Here is a 15,819-nt window from a genome sequence, read left to right on the forward strand (position 1 = left end):
TGGGAGGAGCCAGGCCGAGTCCAAGGTCGGGCAGAGGGACGCGGTCCGGGCCATTTCCGGCGCCGTGCGCAGTTCCCGCGCGCTTTCCCGCTTCGCGTCTCGGGCCGCCTGGTATTTCCCGGAAGCCTCGGCCCTCCGCCCCCTCCCCTAGCGCGGGTCGCTCTAGCTTCTCCTCTCGGTGGCTGGGGTGTGGACAGGAAATGACGAGAAAGGGCCGCCCCGGCGGGCGACCAGCTGAGGGAAGCCGGAAGCGGACGGGGCGCGACTTCCGCTTCCGGCCTCCTCTTCCCGGCCGCTTCCCTTGAGCTCGGCGGCGGCCCCCCGCCCCCTCCCGGGAGCCGGAGCCCGACGATCCCCGGGGTGAGCGAGCGAAGGGGGCGGGCCGGGGCTGCCCTTCCCCGGACCTCGCCGGGCCCTCACGGCTCTGCCTCCCCCATGCCCGGGCCTCTCCCCCGAGGCTCCCTCCGGTCTCCGTCTCTCCCCCATGTCTCTGGCCTCCCTGTCTCCGCGGTGCTCTCTCCGCCCCCGTTTCTCTCTCCCGCGTCTTTCTCCGTGTCCCTCACGGTTCTCCCCGGCTCTCCCCCCCCACCCCCACCCCCGTGTCTCTGTGCTCCGCGTCCCTCGTGTTTGCCCCCCCCTCCTCCGGCTCCTCATCTCCCCCGGGTCCCTCCCGGCCCCTCGGGCTTCCCTCCCGGCCGAGCTCCCAGTCCCTGGCCCTCCCCGGGCGGGGCAGCCTCCAGCCGGGAAGCTCGGCCCGGGGGAGGCGCCTGGAGTGGCTGGGGCCGCGTGGGAGGGAGGGTGTAGTGGCCCGGGCCGCGTGGGAGGAAGGGCTAGGGCGCCTCCAGGCAGCCTCCGGCCTGAGTTCTAAAGGCTTTCGGCCGCTGCTCTACTCTCACACCGCAAGGCTCCGGAAGGAGTGTCAGGCTCCAGCCCCTGCCCCCACCCCTGTTCCCAACTTCATTAGGCCCTGCTCAGCCCACAAGGGGCTCCCAGGCGAACCCCAGGCCTCCCTCAGCCTTCTCCCCTCTGCCCCAGATCGGTGGCGGCTCCCCTGTCAGACCTCCCCCTCCCCCCCTCCCCCTCGGCCCGGGGCTCGCCCCGCCAATTCGACCTCCTGTGCGGCAGCAGGTAAACATCGTGCACAACTACTCGGAGGCCGAGATCAAGGCCTGAGCCACCAGCAATGACCCCGGGCCCTAAGCTCCCTCTTCCGAATCGCCCCCTCACCTACAACTGTAGCCTTCTCCCGAGATCATGGGCAGATCGGCGCCCTCCAACGACCACGCAAGAACACGGCACTCTACAAGTGAGGCCGCCGGAGCGCAGAGGCAGGCACGCCTCACCCCACCCCCACCCCCCCCCTCCACCACCCATGACCTCATGGAGTACCTGATCAAGACCGGCTCGGAGCGCGTGTCCCACAGTACCAAGGAGAACATTCGCCGTCAGGCGCGAAGGACTTCCAATCACGTGGAAGACAGCACTTGGAAAGCTCACTGCTGGAAGCCAAGCAGCTGGTGGCGCTCCCGGGCGAGACCCGGCTGCGGAGGAGCGCGGCCCCTCTCAAGACCAAGGAGAAGCTGGCGCAGACGGCCACGGTGAGGCGGGGGCCGGAAGAGCCCCATGAGGGCCGGGGAAGGGACCCCCCCCAGGGCAGCGGGAGGGATCCCTCTGAGGGAAGGAGAGGGGCCCCCTGGGGCCGGGGAGGACCCGGTGGGGCGGGAAGGAAGCCCCCCATAGGGCCGGGGAAGGGACCCCCCTCAGGGCAGCGGGAGGACCCCTCTGAGGGAAGGAGAAGGGCCCCCTCAGGGCAGCGGGAGGACCCCCGTGGGGCCGGGAAGGAAGCCCCCCATAGGGCCGGGGAAGGACCCCCCTCAGGGCAGCGGGAGGACCCCTCTGAGGGAAGGAGAAGGGCCCCCTCAGGGCAGCGGGAGGACCCCCGTGGGGCAGGGCAGGAAGCCCCCATGGGGCGGAAGGGGACCCCCCTCGGGGCAGGCAGGGGGGACCCCGTGGGTTTGGGAAGGAACCCCATAGGGCCGGGAAGGACCCCCCTCAGGGCAGCAGGAGGACCCCCGTGGGGCCGGGAAGGAAGCCCCCCCATAGGGCCGGGGAAGGACCCCCTTGGTAGGCCCCGGGGGATGGCCCCCCCCACTCTCAGAGGTCCCGCTGTGGGCCGCACCGCGGGGCTCCCACAGCGCCTCGGCCCCCGGAGGGAGCCCGCGGACGAGCCCCCTTGCCCCTGTCTCCCCAGCGTCCTCAGCGGCCGTGGGCTCGGGGGCGCCCCCCGAGGCGGAGCAGGCCTGGCCCCAGAGCAGCGGGGAGGAGGAGCTGCAGCTGCAGCTGGCCCTGGCCATGAGCAAGGAGGAGGCCGACCAGGTAGCGGGGCGGTGCCCGCCGGGGGGCGGTGCTGCGCGGGGGCTCAGCCACCTGTCCTCCATCTCGCCTCCCGGGGTCCCCCCCTTCCTCCTGGCCCCCCCTCACGTTCTCTCTCCCCACCCCGCCAGCCCCCACCCTGTGGCCCCGAGGATGACGTCCAGCTCCAGCTGGCCCTTAGTTTGAGCCGGGAGGAGCATGACAAGGTCAGAGCCGCGTCCCTCCCCCACCCCCCGCCCCGCCTGGTTCATTCCACCTCCCTCTCATCTGCGTCTGCCGGACCCCTTTAAGGGGAGAGGGTTCTTGGGAAGCGGGGGGCGAGCGTGTGCTTGGGGGCCGCTCGGGAGCCCCCACCCGCCGGCTCCTGACCTCTGCCCTCTCTCCCCCCGCCCGCCCCCAGGAGGAACGCATCCGTCGGGGCGACGACCTGAGGCTGCAGATGGCGATCGAGGAGAGCAAGAGGGAGACGGGGGGCCAGGAGGAGGTGAGGGGGCCTGGGGAGGGGGGCCTGGGAAGGGCGCACCCCCTCCCCCCGCTTCTCTCACCTGCAATCTCTTCTCTCTCCAGTCATCTCTCATGGATCTGGCTGACGTCTTCACGGCCCCCGCCCCCCCGCCCTCCTCTGATCCCTGGGGCGGCCCCGTCCTTGCAGCTGTCCCCCCCTCAGACCCCTGGGGGGGGCCCCCAGGACCCCCCGTCCCCCCCTCAGCTGACCCCTGGGGGGGTCCGGCTCCCACCCCTGCATCTGGGGACCCCTGGAAACCTGCCCCACCTCCTGGCCCTGCAGCCGACCCCTGGGGGGGCCCCCCAGCTCCCCCTGCTGGAGAGGGGGGAGCCCCAGACCCCTGGGGGGGAGCCGATGGTAAGTTCTGGCTCCTTGAGTTCCCATTCCCTTTTCTTCTAGTTACAGAATTTCCCCTTGGGCGGAGGTTGTGGGGGGAGGGGGCCCCGGCCTAGTACTCCCCCCTTCCCCTCCCCCCCAGCGCTGCCCCTTGGCACACTCCCCGATCTTGTTCCCAGGCCCCGGCGGGGCACCAGGCAGCGGCCCAGCCGCCACCACTGACCCGTGGGCACCAGCGCCAGCCTTCTCGGACCCCTGGGGGGGCTCCCCGGCCAAGCCCAGCACCAACGGCACCCCAGGTATCTGGCCCGGCTCGAGCGTCCCCGGGGGCCCTGGGGGTGGGGGCGGGCCTGTGCCGCAGGCTCCAGCGTGTGCCCTCTGCCCCTGCAGTGACCACGGCCTTCGACGCGGAGCCCGACGAGTTCTCCGACTTCGACCGCCTCCGGACCGCGCTGCCCGCCTCGGGCAGCAGCACGGGTGAGGCCGCGCCCCTGCCCCGGGAGCTCCGGGCAGGGAGGGTGCCACGGGCCGGGCCTGACCCCCCTTCCCCCGGGTCTCTTGGATTCTGCCCCCCAGGGGAGCTGGAGCTTCTGGCCGGAGAGGTCCCCGCACGGAGCCCCGGCGCATTTGACCTCAGTGGGGTGGGGGGCTCCCTGGCAGAAGCCGTGGGGAGCCCCCCCCCAACGGTGCCGCCGGCCCCCACGCCCCCTACTCGGAAGACGCCAGAGTCGTTCCTGGGGCCCAACGCCGCCCTGGTGGACCTGGACTCTCTGGTGACGCGGCCGGGGCCGGCACCCCCAGGGCCCAAGGCCTCCAACCCCTTCCTGCCCACTGGTGAGTAAGGGAGGGTGGCGGCTCCGGGGGCCCCCGGCCCCTGCCTCTACCCTCCCTGACCCCCTTGCCCTGCTGTCTCCTCAGGAGCCCCCGGCACCACCACTGGCCCGTCCCTCACCAACCCTTTCCAGCCTCCACCTCCAGCCACACTCACTCTGAACCAGCTACGTCTCAGCCCCGTGCCCCCCGGTCCTGGGGCCCCGCCGGCCTTCATCTCGCCTCTGGGGGGGGGGCCCGGCCTGCCTCCCATGATGCCCCCGGGACCCCCGCCCCCCAACACTAACCCCTTCCTCCTATAACCGGGTGGGGGGGAGGGGGACGCCCACCTCCTCTCGCCCTCCAGGAGATCAGTATTGTGAGTGCATGTGAAAGGGGGGTCCCCTCCCTCCCCCTCCCCCCAGCCTCAGCCCCACCCCGACCCGGTCACACTACACCCTCTCCCCAGCCCCCTCCTAGAGCTGGAGACGGGAGGGGGCTCGGCGGGCAGGGGGACCCTCTATCCGGAGGCATTAGATGGGGCTGGGGCGCTCGGGCCCCCCTCCCCGACTTCCTCCAGCCTCGAATCCCTCCCCTCCAATCAGTGTTGGAGCCCTGATCTCCCCTCCCCCCAGTGACTGTCCCTGGTGATCACTCTTCTGACCTCTGTAATAAATGACATTTCTGATGGGCACAGGCCCCGGCGCCCGCTCTGTTCTCTGCCCTGGGCGCGGCTGCCAGGCCACCCTTCTCCTGTGCCTGGGGGACTTTGGAGCCGGGGGAGGGCGGGGGGAGCAGCGGGGCACCCACACCTGGGAAGCAGCCCCGCCTCTGCGCGGCCTTGGGGCCCGTGTGAAGCCCTGGGGCCAGGGGGAGGGCGGCCTCCCTAGCACAGGTGGAGCCCAGGGGCTGCCGGCAGGAAGGACCCCCCCTATCCCCCCCACCCGCTGGGGCTCCGTCGAGAGGAGGCCGGCTCCCCTCCGGGTGCCCCAGGAGAGGGCCGGTGCCCGAGGGCAGCATCTGCCAGTCCTCGGGCTCTTGGAGGTGGGGGCCCCGCCATGTCTGCGCTGCCTCCTGACCCTGGACCCCCAGGCCCCAATGGGGACTCCGTGCAGGACACTGCCCACCTCCAGGCTGTCGTGAAGACATCCGGTACTTGTCCGTGTCTCCCCTGGGCCAGCCCTGCTTCAGGCAGGACCCCCACAGTGGGCCCCGCCCCCCTTGTTCCCACCCCTGGCCCTCAAAGCCCCCCCTTCTCAGGGCAGCCCCAGACCTAACCTGATCCGAGACTGCCGGGGTCCAGTCATGATTGACATTAAGGCAAACCGAGGTGCAACCCTGCCCGCGTGGCCGGCACGGGTAAGGCCGGAGCCATTAGCTCCTCAGCGAGACCCCAGGGAGGGCAGAGGGACATGGAGGCAGTGCCCCAAGCGCGAGGGCCACAAGGCCTCCACCACGGCTGGGGGATGGCTGCTGGGTGCGCCTCCCTCCTCGGAGCCCACGTGCATCCACGTTGGAACCCCCCAGGTGGCGGGGCTGTCGTCTGACGGGGGCCGCTGAGAGGTGCACTCAAGGGGTCCCCGGGCCCAGCCCCACAGTCTGCCCCCAAGCATGGCCCCCCCTTTCCCTCGTCTCCCAGCCCAATAATTATTGAGTGCCTCTGATGCGGAGTTTAAGCAAGGGAGCACCCCCCCCCCCCATGGCCTCAGTCCCTGAGGAGTGTGACCCCTGGGGAGACGCCCCCACCCCGATGCCTCAGGACACTTGTCTGACCCTTCGGGACTGATTTGGGGGTTTTCTGGGCAAAGGTACTGGAGGGACTGGTTGGCTGCTCCCTCATTTTACAGATAAGGAAACTGAGGCAAATGGGGGAAGCCTTTGTTGCCCTCGCTGACACAGCTGATAAGTGTCTGGGGTCAAATCTGAACTCGGGGGGTCCTAACTGCAGCCCCGGCTGGAGGCCCGCGCTGCCTCCCAAAGGGAGGTGGGTGCACGGCTGACAACAGCCTTGCTCCGGGTGGACTCCAGAAAGCTGCGGGAGCCCTCACCGCGGGACCCTGGGGGGCTCTGGGCCACCCACAGGAAGCCTTAGCAGCAGGAGGCCGGGAGCTCTGGCTTGGGGGGGTGGAGGGGGGTTGGCCGGGTCAGCTGCTGTGGGCGCAGGCTGGGGGATGGGGGGAGGTCCCAGGAGGAGGCTCTCTCCCCTCAGCCTCTGGTCCCAGAGGAGGGGGGTACGACAAGCCCCCTGGCCAATTCTAACCGTTGTCGGGCCCTGGGATGCTCACGCACTCCATCCCTTGGGCTGGAGCACCACCTAGTGGCGGGCCTGAGTATGGCTCCCCAAGCCACTCCCCAGCTCTGGGGAATCCAAAAAGGGCTCAGGCTGGCTCAGGCTGGCTCAGGCTGGCGCCGGCGCTCCCCGAGGCTGGCAGAGAATCCTGGGCACCGAGTGCCAGCACGCAAGTCAGGGAGAAGATGGCTGTAAAATGGGGCTTATGAGAGCTCTTTGCCCAACTTAGGGATGATTGAGCGGGGTGATACTTGTAAAGCACCGGGCACCTATGAGGTGCCCGGTGCCTGCCCCCTTCCTTGCCCCGGCTTCCATTTTCCCGAGGGAAATAGGGCTGGTCTCTAAGCCCCAGACTCCCCCTCCTCCCTGGCACAGGGCCTCAGACCCCCACTCCTCCCTGGCATAAAGCCCAGACTCCCCCCCCCCCGGCACAGGGGCCCCAGACTCCCCATCCCATCCCCCACCTGCAGGGGCCCCAGACTCCCCCTCCTCCCTGGCATAAGCCCAGACTCCCCCAGCACAGGCCCCAGATCCCCCCCTCCAGCCCTCTGGCTCTGGCCATCCCCCAGGCTCTGTGGGGCCGTATTTTCCTTTCCCGTGCCAGCAGCTCCCCGGCGGGATCTCTCTAACCCCGTCTCCCTCCTGAGCTCTGATCCTGCTCCTCCAGCTCCCGCGGAGCATCTCCACCCCAGCGTGTCCAGATTGACCCCGTTCCCTTTCTGCCGAGCCCTCCCTCCTTCCCCACAACTCTGGGGCTGTCCAGGGCTCCTGGGATGGGGCCTTGGGGTCCACAGGTGCCCCACAGTGCAGGCAGGTGCCAGCCTTGCCATTTCGACCCTCAGCACGAGAACGCGCCCCTTCTCTCGGGGCTCGCCCCCTCGGTCCTTCGGCCGGCCCCGCTGCCCTCGCTTCCCAAAGGTGATCATCCTCTATTCGGGGACCTTCCTAAAAGGACCATGTGGCGCCCCAGGCTCTGGGGATTGCTTTTTTTTTTTTTTTCTAATTATGATTATTATTTTTCTTTTTCTTTATTAAAACTTGATTTTTAAACACACACGTGGACAATTCTCCAGCGTCCACCCTTGCAAAACCTGTTCCAATCCCCCCTCCCCCTCCCCAGATGGCAAATGACCCAATATATGTTAAACAATGGAAATACATGTTAACTCCAACATATGCAGACACATGGATACAGTTACCTGGCGGCGCAAGGAAAATCAAGTCAAACCGGGAACAATGCAAGCAAACAACAGAGTGAGAGCGCCGTGTCGTGCAGCCCCTCTGGGGGCAGGCGGCTCTCCGGCCAAGCTCATGGGTGAGTCACCTCGGGCTTGGGAAGAGCTGCGCCCGCCACAACTGATGCTGCCGGGCACGAGGATCTCCTGGTCCGGCTCCTTCCCCCGGCATCGGGCCACATTTCTCTGCTGCTCTCACTGGTGGCCGAGGGTCAGGAGGCCCCCGACCCAAACAGGCCGCGTTTCCCTTCTCATTTGCTCTTTCCGCTCTCAATGCAAGGAGTGGCGTCTCCAGTCTCCATCAGCACTGAGAGCCACCCCCCAGCCCCGAAGCTTGGAGGACCAGGAAGCGGTCATGGGAAGCCCCAGAACAAGGCGGCCTGGGAGGAACTGTGGCCCCCGGCTGCGGAGGGAGACAGACACGTTCCTTTGTGAAAATGAGGGCTAGCACTGGCTCCCTAAAACTGGAAGGAAGCCAGCCAGGTCTGCTTAAGTCAGTGGCAAGGTCACGGAGGTGAGGCTCCTCAGGGCTCCTTGCTCCGGCCTTTCTCCCCATCACCAAACCCTTGGGCTCAATCCCTCACCCACCCAGGGCCTGGGATGCCTTTCCTCCCGTCTGGAGCCATCTCTGGCTTCTCCAGAACTTCACCTTCGGCAGGAAGCCCCCCTCCCCCCAGTCACCGTCTCCCCTGTCCCTCAACACCATGTAGACAGACACGGATATCTCGTCTCCTTGATTTGAAGGCGGGGACATCATTTTTGCCTTGTGCTCCCAGAATTTGGCCCTCTCCTGGTACACAGTAAACAATAAATGTTCGTTGACTGATTTTTTCTTCATCTGCATGAACTGATTTCTAAGTTCTGACCTCCTTCTTCTGGCAATGATGTACGTTAAGTTTGCTTTGGAAGCATCGTCGGCCGTGTGGATGTCTGTTCTTTTATCCATTTCTCATTGTAGGTGGGGATTGTCTCATTAACCCCTCCTACAGAAATTATACAGTTACAGTTAAGAGAACTGGAATTTTAGATAATGACAGTTTAACGGTCCTTAGAATAATCGGTGGGAAGTCAGAGTTTAAATGGCATTCTAGAAAGACTGCTAATTGTAATGACTTCACAGAGTTAAAATGAGCTAACAGCAACTGTTTCTAAGAGAACTGAAACCATTGTGTATATATATATATATATATATATATATATATATATGTTATATTTGTGTAAAATAGGCTTTAATTAGTGTCTTGAGAGAACTGAATGGTAGGGTTGTACTTCCCGAATTTAAAAGGCGAGAGTTGTAGTCTTGGTTAAAGGTGATTTTGGCCGTGGTCCTTCTCACAACGGATAGATCCTAAGTCATTGTATTTTGTTGTTGTTCAATCACTTGTGAGTCGTGTCCAATTCTTCGTGAACTCATTTGGGGTTTTCTTGGCAAAGGTACTGGAATGGTTTGCATCTTCCTTCTCCTGCACATTTTATAGATGAGTAAACTGAGGCAAACAGGGTTAAATGACTTGTCCAAAGTCACAACTAGTAAGAGTCTAAGGTCAGATTTGCATTCAGCTGAGATTGTATCACTGTGCTACTCACTGTTTGATTAGCCGCAGGTGTTTTATTGTTCGGTAAATTGTTAATAAGTAGCATAGTGGGGGGGGGGTTTGCTGCAGGGGGGGAGAGGGAGAGAGACACACACAGAGACAGATACAGAGGCAGAAAGAGACAAAGGGAGAGGGACAGAGACGGAGGGAGGAGAGAAAGAGAAGGAAAGTCGGGAAGAGAGAAAGGGAAGAGACAAGAGAGACAGATACAAAAATAGAGGGGGGAGAGATAAAAGAGAAAAGATGGAGAGAGACAGAAAAGGGAAGAGAGAAATGAAAGAGACAAGAAAGAGATACAGACAGAGCTATATAGAGGAGGGAGAGAAGGGAAAAGACAGACAAGAGGAGAAAGAGAAAGGGAAGAGACAAGAAAGATACAGGCAAAGAGAGACAAAGGGAGACAGACTGAGAGCAATAGAGAGAAGGGAAAAGACAGAGACAGGAGGAGGGAGGAGGGGGGGAGAGGAGCAAAAGCTTATAGGAAATAGATTCCCCCAATTTATTGTTTACAAATGATAATTTTAATAAAATGGGTGGGAAATCAACTAACTGATGCTAACAGTGATAAAAGCTAACTTTTGTATGGCACCTACTATGAGCCTGTCACTGAGCCAAGCACTTTACAATTATTATCTCATTTGATTTTCCCAACGACCCTTGGAGGGAGGTTGCATTTTACAGATGAGGAAACAGAGGAAGCGACTTGCCCAAAGCCCCACAAGCTAGCAAGTGTTTGAGGTCTATTTTGAACTCGGTCCGGAGCTCTCTGAAATGTAGCGTCCCCTAGCAGATTGTAAGAGACGGTGCACTTTTAGTAATTAACGGGGAAATAGCCCAAACCTCTCCCTTCCATCCCTTACAAGCAGGATGATGAGGGAAGCGGACTAGTCGCAGGTGAAGCCATGACGCCGCTTGGGCCAGCCTGAAGACTGACCCTGGAGGGCGCCTATCCCAGCCCCTCCTTTCTCCTGTCTATTAAAATAGTTCCCTTTCTGTGCGGTTGCTATGTCTTTGCTGTGTCCTGTGCCTTCTGACTCTGTATTTACAGTATTTATAGTACACAGCCCGAAGCTTCTGCGCGATCCACTCTTCTCGCTCAGTCCTGAACCACATTGTCCGACTGTGTTTCTTTTTAAAATTTATTTTTATTTAAAAAAAAAAAACAGAATAAGAAAAGAAAAACTGAAGGAACCAAACCAAAATAAAAGAACAGAAGAGGATGTTAAGTGCCCAGCAGAATATCAGGAGGTTCCAAATTATGTAAAAACAAATGACCAGTTCAAGAAAGTATATATATATGTAGAAGAAATTATATCATGTGTCCATCTTAGCTTTACTTCCTTGTAAATTGTTTTGCCCAGCGGCCGTACCTTTTTTACTTTATTCTTTCCCTTGCTTTTATCCCCTTTCCCAAGCAAGCTGTAATTAAGATACATGTATACATATGTAGATATATACATATACATGCACAAACATATCTTTTCTATGCCTTCTGACCCTTTATTTTAATTCTGCTCCTAACTTGACTTGCTATTACTTAACCTCCCCCACTCATAGATCCCTCCCTTGTTTTTTCTTCCTTCTTTCCTTCTTTTTTTTATTTCTTTGATCCCTCCCTTGTTTCTTTTCTTTCTTTCTTTCTCTCTCCTTCTTTCTTTCTCTCTTTCTCTCCCTCTCTTCTTCCTTCCTTCCTTCCTTCCTTCCTTCCTTCCTTCCTTCCTTCCTTCCTTCCTTCCTTCCTTCCTTCCTCTTTGTCTTTTTCTTTTTGCTGAGGCAATTGGGGTTAAGTGACTTGCCCAGGATCACACAGCTAGGAAGTGTTAAGTGTATGAGGGCAGATTTGAACTCAGGTCCTCCTGACTTCAGGGCTGGTGCTCTATCCACTGCAGCACCTAGTTGCCTCACCCCTTATATCTTTATAGATTTTGGAGGGCGCTAGACTCTTCATGGTATATATGCAGTGTTGCCTATTTAACCCATTCGCGATGTGAGTAGGTTTTCAGAAAAAGGACCCTCCTTCCCTTCTAATACCTCTGTGGCTATTCTTCCTCTGTACCTCATTTGTTTAAAATTCTTTTTACCTTGACTCTGCCACAATCTTTTTTTTAAACTGCCCTATTGTTGATGTCGATTTTAAATATATGATGTATATTTTCCATGTTAAAAAAAAAATTGTGCATGTTAAATTCCTTGAAATTGACCTTTGGTATTGACTCTTATATGTTAAATTTTCCATTGAGTTCAGTTTTGGTTGATAGAAAGTCCTGAAAATCTGCAAGTTTATCGAATGACCATTTTTTTTTATCATTCATTATCGTGGATAACTTTGCTGGATGTGATCTTTTTGGCCATTGGCCAAAACAGGACCCCTGTTCTGCCTCAAGTTTTCTTGGTTTTTGCCCGGTCTATTTGTGGGGAAAATGAGAGAGCTTGAAATTTACCACCCTCCTCAGCCATCTTCCCAGAATCTCCCATTGTCCAGCTTTAAAACCCCCTCCTTCCTTTGGGAGCATCTGGCCCCTCTGTAAATCTGACCTTGACCACCTCCGCTGGGATGTTTTTTTTCTCTCTGTGACTGAGGTCTCCTTGTCCTCCTCCCTCTGTGACAATCTCCTTCTCCTCTTTTGCTGTCCTGGCTGTTGTGCGAGTGTCCGAGGCTTTTGGGGGACCCCTTCTCTTCCTTGTCTCTGTGCTGGAGACGTCATCACCCCCAAGGGTTCCCCTTTCATCTCCCCACAAAGAATTCCCAGTCTAAGTCTCTAAGCTCTGCCGTTTCCCTTCTGAGTTCCATCGCTACTTCACTAACTGCCTGGTGGACGGTCACTGGCCTTTGTTCTCCAAGAGGACCAAAATGACATCACTCTGGAGTTACCCGGGTCCGACCAGTATGAGCTCGGGATGCTGTCCCCCAGGCCAGACCCAAATCTTGCGCTTTCTGGGCTAATTCAATTCCTTCTCTGAGGAGGGCACGCCATGGCGGGCAGTCCTGTGCCAGGGTCTCCCATAACAGAATCCTAATGTTCTTAAGAGAGACCTTGCTGTAGAAGGAAATGGCAAAGGCTCCAGCACCTTTGTCAAGAAAACTCCAAATGGGGCCCTAAGGTGACCAAACAACTTCCTGTCTAATGGGTATTTCCAATTGTGTGACCAAAGCAGAACCCATTATCCAACATTCTCCTCATTCGAACATTATTCTCGTTGAAGGAATCACCAGCTTTTTAATCAGCCTAGTTTGTAATCTTGACCCTCTCAGCATAATTTTGCATTTCCTTGGTGGGTATTTTGAGTGTACTCTGGATATGTGTTGTTCCCCTCTCCTCCCTGGAAGGTAGTTCCTTGGGGGCCAGGACCATTTCCATTCTTCTTCTTTGCATCCCCTGTCTGGGGTCGAGTACCTGGCACAAGTCCTTGACAAAAGCTTGGTACAATCACTAAGGTTTCATGAGCCCAGTGTCTGGTACAAGTCCTTGACAAAAGCTTGGTACAATCACTAAGAAGGTTTCAGGAGCCCAGGATCTGGGACAAGTCCTTGACAAAAGCTTTGTATGGTCACTAAGGTTTCAGGAGCCCAGGGTCTGGCACAAGTCCTTGACAAAAGCTTGGTTCAATCACTAAGGTTTCAACTATATGCCGATGCCCAAAGAGGTGGGATTTTCCATGATTTAAAGAGTCCCTTTCAACTCTGCCCATCACAGCCCACCTGTGCCAGCCCACTCAGTTTGCCACCAGAAAGACGCCCAAAGGGACCAAGATCTCCCTGACGTTCTCAGGTCCCTGGATGCCTCTGGAGTCTGCTGTCCTTCTGGAGCTTCTCTTAGCATCGCAGAGCTGATGACATCCCTTCCTCTTGCTCCTCTGCTACGTCCTTGTGTTCGTATCTTGCTGCCTGCCCCTCACTCTTGCAAGGTTTCTAAAAGTTTTCTTCTGGAGAAGAATAATAGACATAAATTTGATTTTAGGTACTTGTTCCTGCACTTTAAGTCATCTGGGTTTTAATTAGTTTTGAGGCTTTAGAAGTAACCGGCCCATAGCTAATATAGACTATTGGGTCCAGTGGGTACCTTTCTGGAAGCAGCCCTGTTAATCTTCAGAGGAGTAGACCTACACTTCACGTAAGAAACTTTCCCCATTCTGGGAGCTGGGCATAATTGGCCAGAAAACATGACCAGAAGCCTTGAATTCCCTCTTTGAGGATCTGGGCTTCCCTAGGGATAAACCCAACCTGTGTGAGATAAACCGGAGAGGAAACCCTCTCCGGACCACGGGCAGTATTCACTACTGTTGGGGTCCAAGGGGGACCCCAAAATGTTGGGTTTCCAGATCAGTGTTGTGAGGCGTTTCAAAAGAACTTGTAGCTCAGATCATCTCCCAAGTCGAGGGACAAAGTTTATTATAATTGTAACTAAAACCAATTAAAGTGGACTAAATTCCAAAGAGTCGGGTGCGCGAAGGTACATAAATAGGAAAAGTGAGCGAGCCCAGGTGTTTCTTGTCACTGATGTGCTAATGTTGTGGCGCAGAGGTGGAGTCCAGGAGGGGTCTGGTTCTGCCTTGGTGGGCAGGTGCAGTAACCAGAGTCCCCGGCAGAGCTGGGGCTGGGCGTGGAGCGGAAACCTTCTGGAGGTGTGTTTTTAGGCCTGAAACATCACTAGGTCAGGTGGTGGGCACCCAGTTTTGTTCTGTGCCTGTGTTAACTTTAAGCACCGCGTTATTGTTGCTTATTAGTCTCAGATACCCCGTTATCACCGACAGCCGGCAATATTTGTGGGCTCACTGGGGGAGGATAGCCCAAGGGAAGAAACTCACCATTTCTAACTGCATCCCTCCCAAGGCCAAGCGGCCGTGGACTTACATGCTTCCCAAGGGCTGCGCGTCCCTGTTCGGACTTTCATTAAGGATGCCCTTTGTACTTGTAGATGATTTTCATTAAGATTCTATAAAGTTGGGAAAGCAGATAGATTGGTTGACCCTGTTGCTATTCACTGGTATTTCCAGTGTGGATGAACTCCAAAGCCTTAGTCCATGTATTTAGCATCTTCCCCATCTTTTAAATGTAATTAAGACCTCAATGTCTTTTCTTTACTTAAAAATTTAATTTTTATCTGTTGTTCTTAGATAAATTTCCTCCTTTTTTTGTCCCAGAAAAAGCCATTCCTTACAATTTAAAAAGAGGAACAAGAGAAAAATCAAACTATCTGATATTATAGTCAATGTTTTACAATGTTGGACCCCCAACTTCTGCAAAAGAGCAGGAGGAAATGTTTTCTTATATCACGTGTGGGGCAGCTGGGTGACAAATGGTCTTCAGCAATGACCTGAATTCAACTGTGGCCTCAGATGAAGTGGTAATAAAGGGAGTGGTAACAGGCAACAGATTTGTGAGAGCATAATTGGAAAAGAATATTCTATAAAAATAGTATCATGGAGATTTGGTTACAATTAATCAACCTGAAGAAATCAAGTCAGACATCCATCACAGATTATAAAAGTTTTATTTATTTATTTTGGAACTTTTTTATTACAATAACTTTTTATTGACAGATGCTATTTTATTCACATGAAAATAGCTTCACCAGTTCAAACTAATATAACCAGACAAAGGAGTCGTGTGAAGGAGCAATTTGTTTTTGACAGGACAGACTTGTAAAGATTGGGGGGAGCATTCTGTGGAACAGAATTTAGGGAGTCACAAGGACATGTATTTGATGAGGTCCTGGGTCGCTAGGTAGGGTGGGCAGAGAAAGCCAGAAGTTATGATAAGGTTACTTCCTGAGGCAAGCAGGGAAGGGCAGTGATGGAGATCAGCTCCCCCTTACAGTCCCACCCGGCTGTGGAAGTCTGGGGAAACCCCACTTTACTGTATCCACTAGAAAGCCAAGTTACAATGTAATAATTTGACCTGTGCCGTCTTGGGTGTATCCCTTTCAGATCAGCCAGCCCCGGCAGTCTGCCTCGTGGTTTCTTCCTGCCTCATGGTGCCTTTCTCCTTGTTAAAGCGAACTCTTTTGGGATTTAGCCTGCCAGTCAGTGGCGGACTCCCATCTCCCGGAGCATGCCCTTTCTACTGGCTACTTGTGACTTGTCTTTTCCCTTGTTAATTGTGAAAATCCCTTTCCTTGCTAACTTTTGCTCCCCCAAATCTACTTCATATCTGCCACTCTGGGGGCCCATTTTATATGTTCATTTTCTCTGCAACCTCTTCTAAATCCACCCACCTTTTGCCAGAGAGAAAGGCCCAGACCCGACCTCTGCGCCCCGCTCCAGTGGATGGAGATACTGAGACCGGCTGAAGCCCGAGCTTCCCACGAGGCTGAAGCCCCAACGATGAAAGGGGGGGAGTCTGGGGATCCGGCCTGATGGAGGGGCAGAGGGGCGCCCGCTGGCAGGGGGCGCCCGGGCGAGTCACCTCCCGCAGCAGTCCCCCTTCCTCCTCCGGAAAGAGCCCGGGAGGGCGGCGAGGGTCGCTCCCGCATCTTTGCCGGGAAGGCCCCAAGGGGGTCCCAAAAGGCGGCCACGTTCGCGCTTGAGAGGACTTTCCACTGTTTCCTCTGTACAAGAGCCGTGTTTAAAATCGCGAATAATAAAAAGGAGAGTCTTTGAAAAGGGCTCCCGGCCACCTCGGGGCTCAAAGCCAGGGCGCAGAAGTGGGCATTGCGCTCGAACTCGGAGCCGCCC

At 57.2% G+C, this 15,819-nt stretch overlaps 1 protein-coding gene across 2 annotated transcripts; it reads left to right on the forward strand.

The window, feature by feature from the left end:
• Positions 1 to 2,124: 2,124 nt before the first annotated feature.
• EPN1 (epsin 1) lies at positions 2,125 to 4,721 on the forward strand. 2 transcript variants are annotated; one of them, XM_031963532.1, is made up of 8 exons: positions 2,125 to 2,376; positions 2,505 to 2,579; positions 2,774 to 2,857; positions 2,941 to 3,235; positions 3,394 to 3,513; positions 3,605 to 3,691; positions 3,791 to 4,048; positions 4,133 to 4,721. In XM_031963532.1, the coding sequence occupies exons 1-8, from the start codon at positions 2,353 to 2,355 to the stop codon at positions 4,345 to 4,347; spliced, it is 1,158 nt and encodes a 385-aa protein (XP_031819392.1). In that variant the 5' UTR covers positions 2,125 to 2,352; the 3' UTR covers positions 4,348 to 4,721. The 2 variants fall into 2 exon arrangements, with proteins under 2 accessions (XP_031819392.1, XP_031819393.1); XM_031963533.1 differs by lacking the exon at positions 2,505 to 2,579.
• The last annotated feature ends 11,098 nt before the right edge of the window (positions 4,722 to 15,819 follow it).

The sequence above is a fragment of the Sarcophilus harrisii genome, chromosome 3 (assembly GCF_902635505.1).
Source record: "Sarcophilus harrisii chromosome 3, mSarHar1.11, whole genome shotgun sequence".
NCBI lineage: Eukaryota > Metazoa > Chordata > Mammalia > Dasyuromorphia > Dasyuridae > Sarcophilus > Sarcophilus harrisii.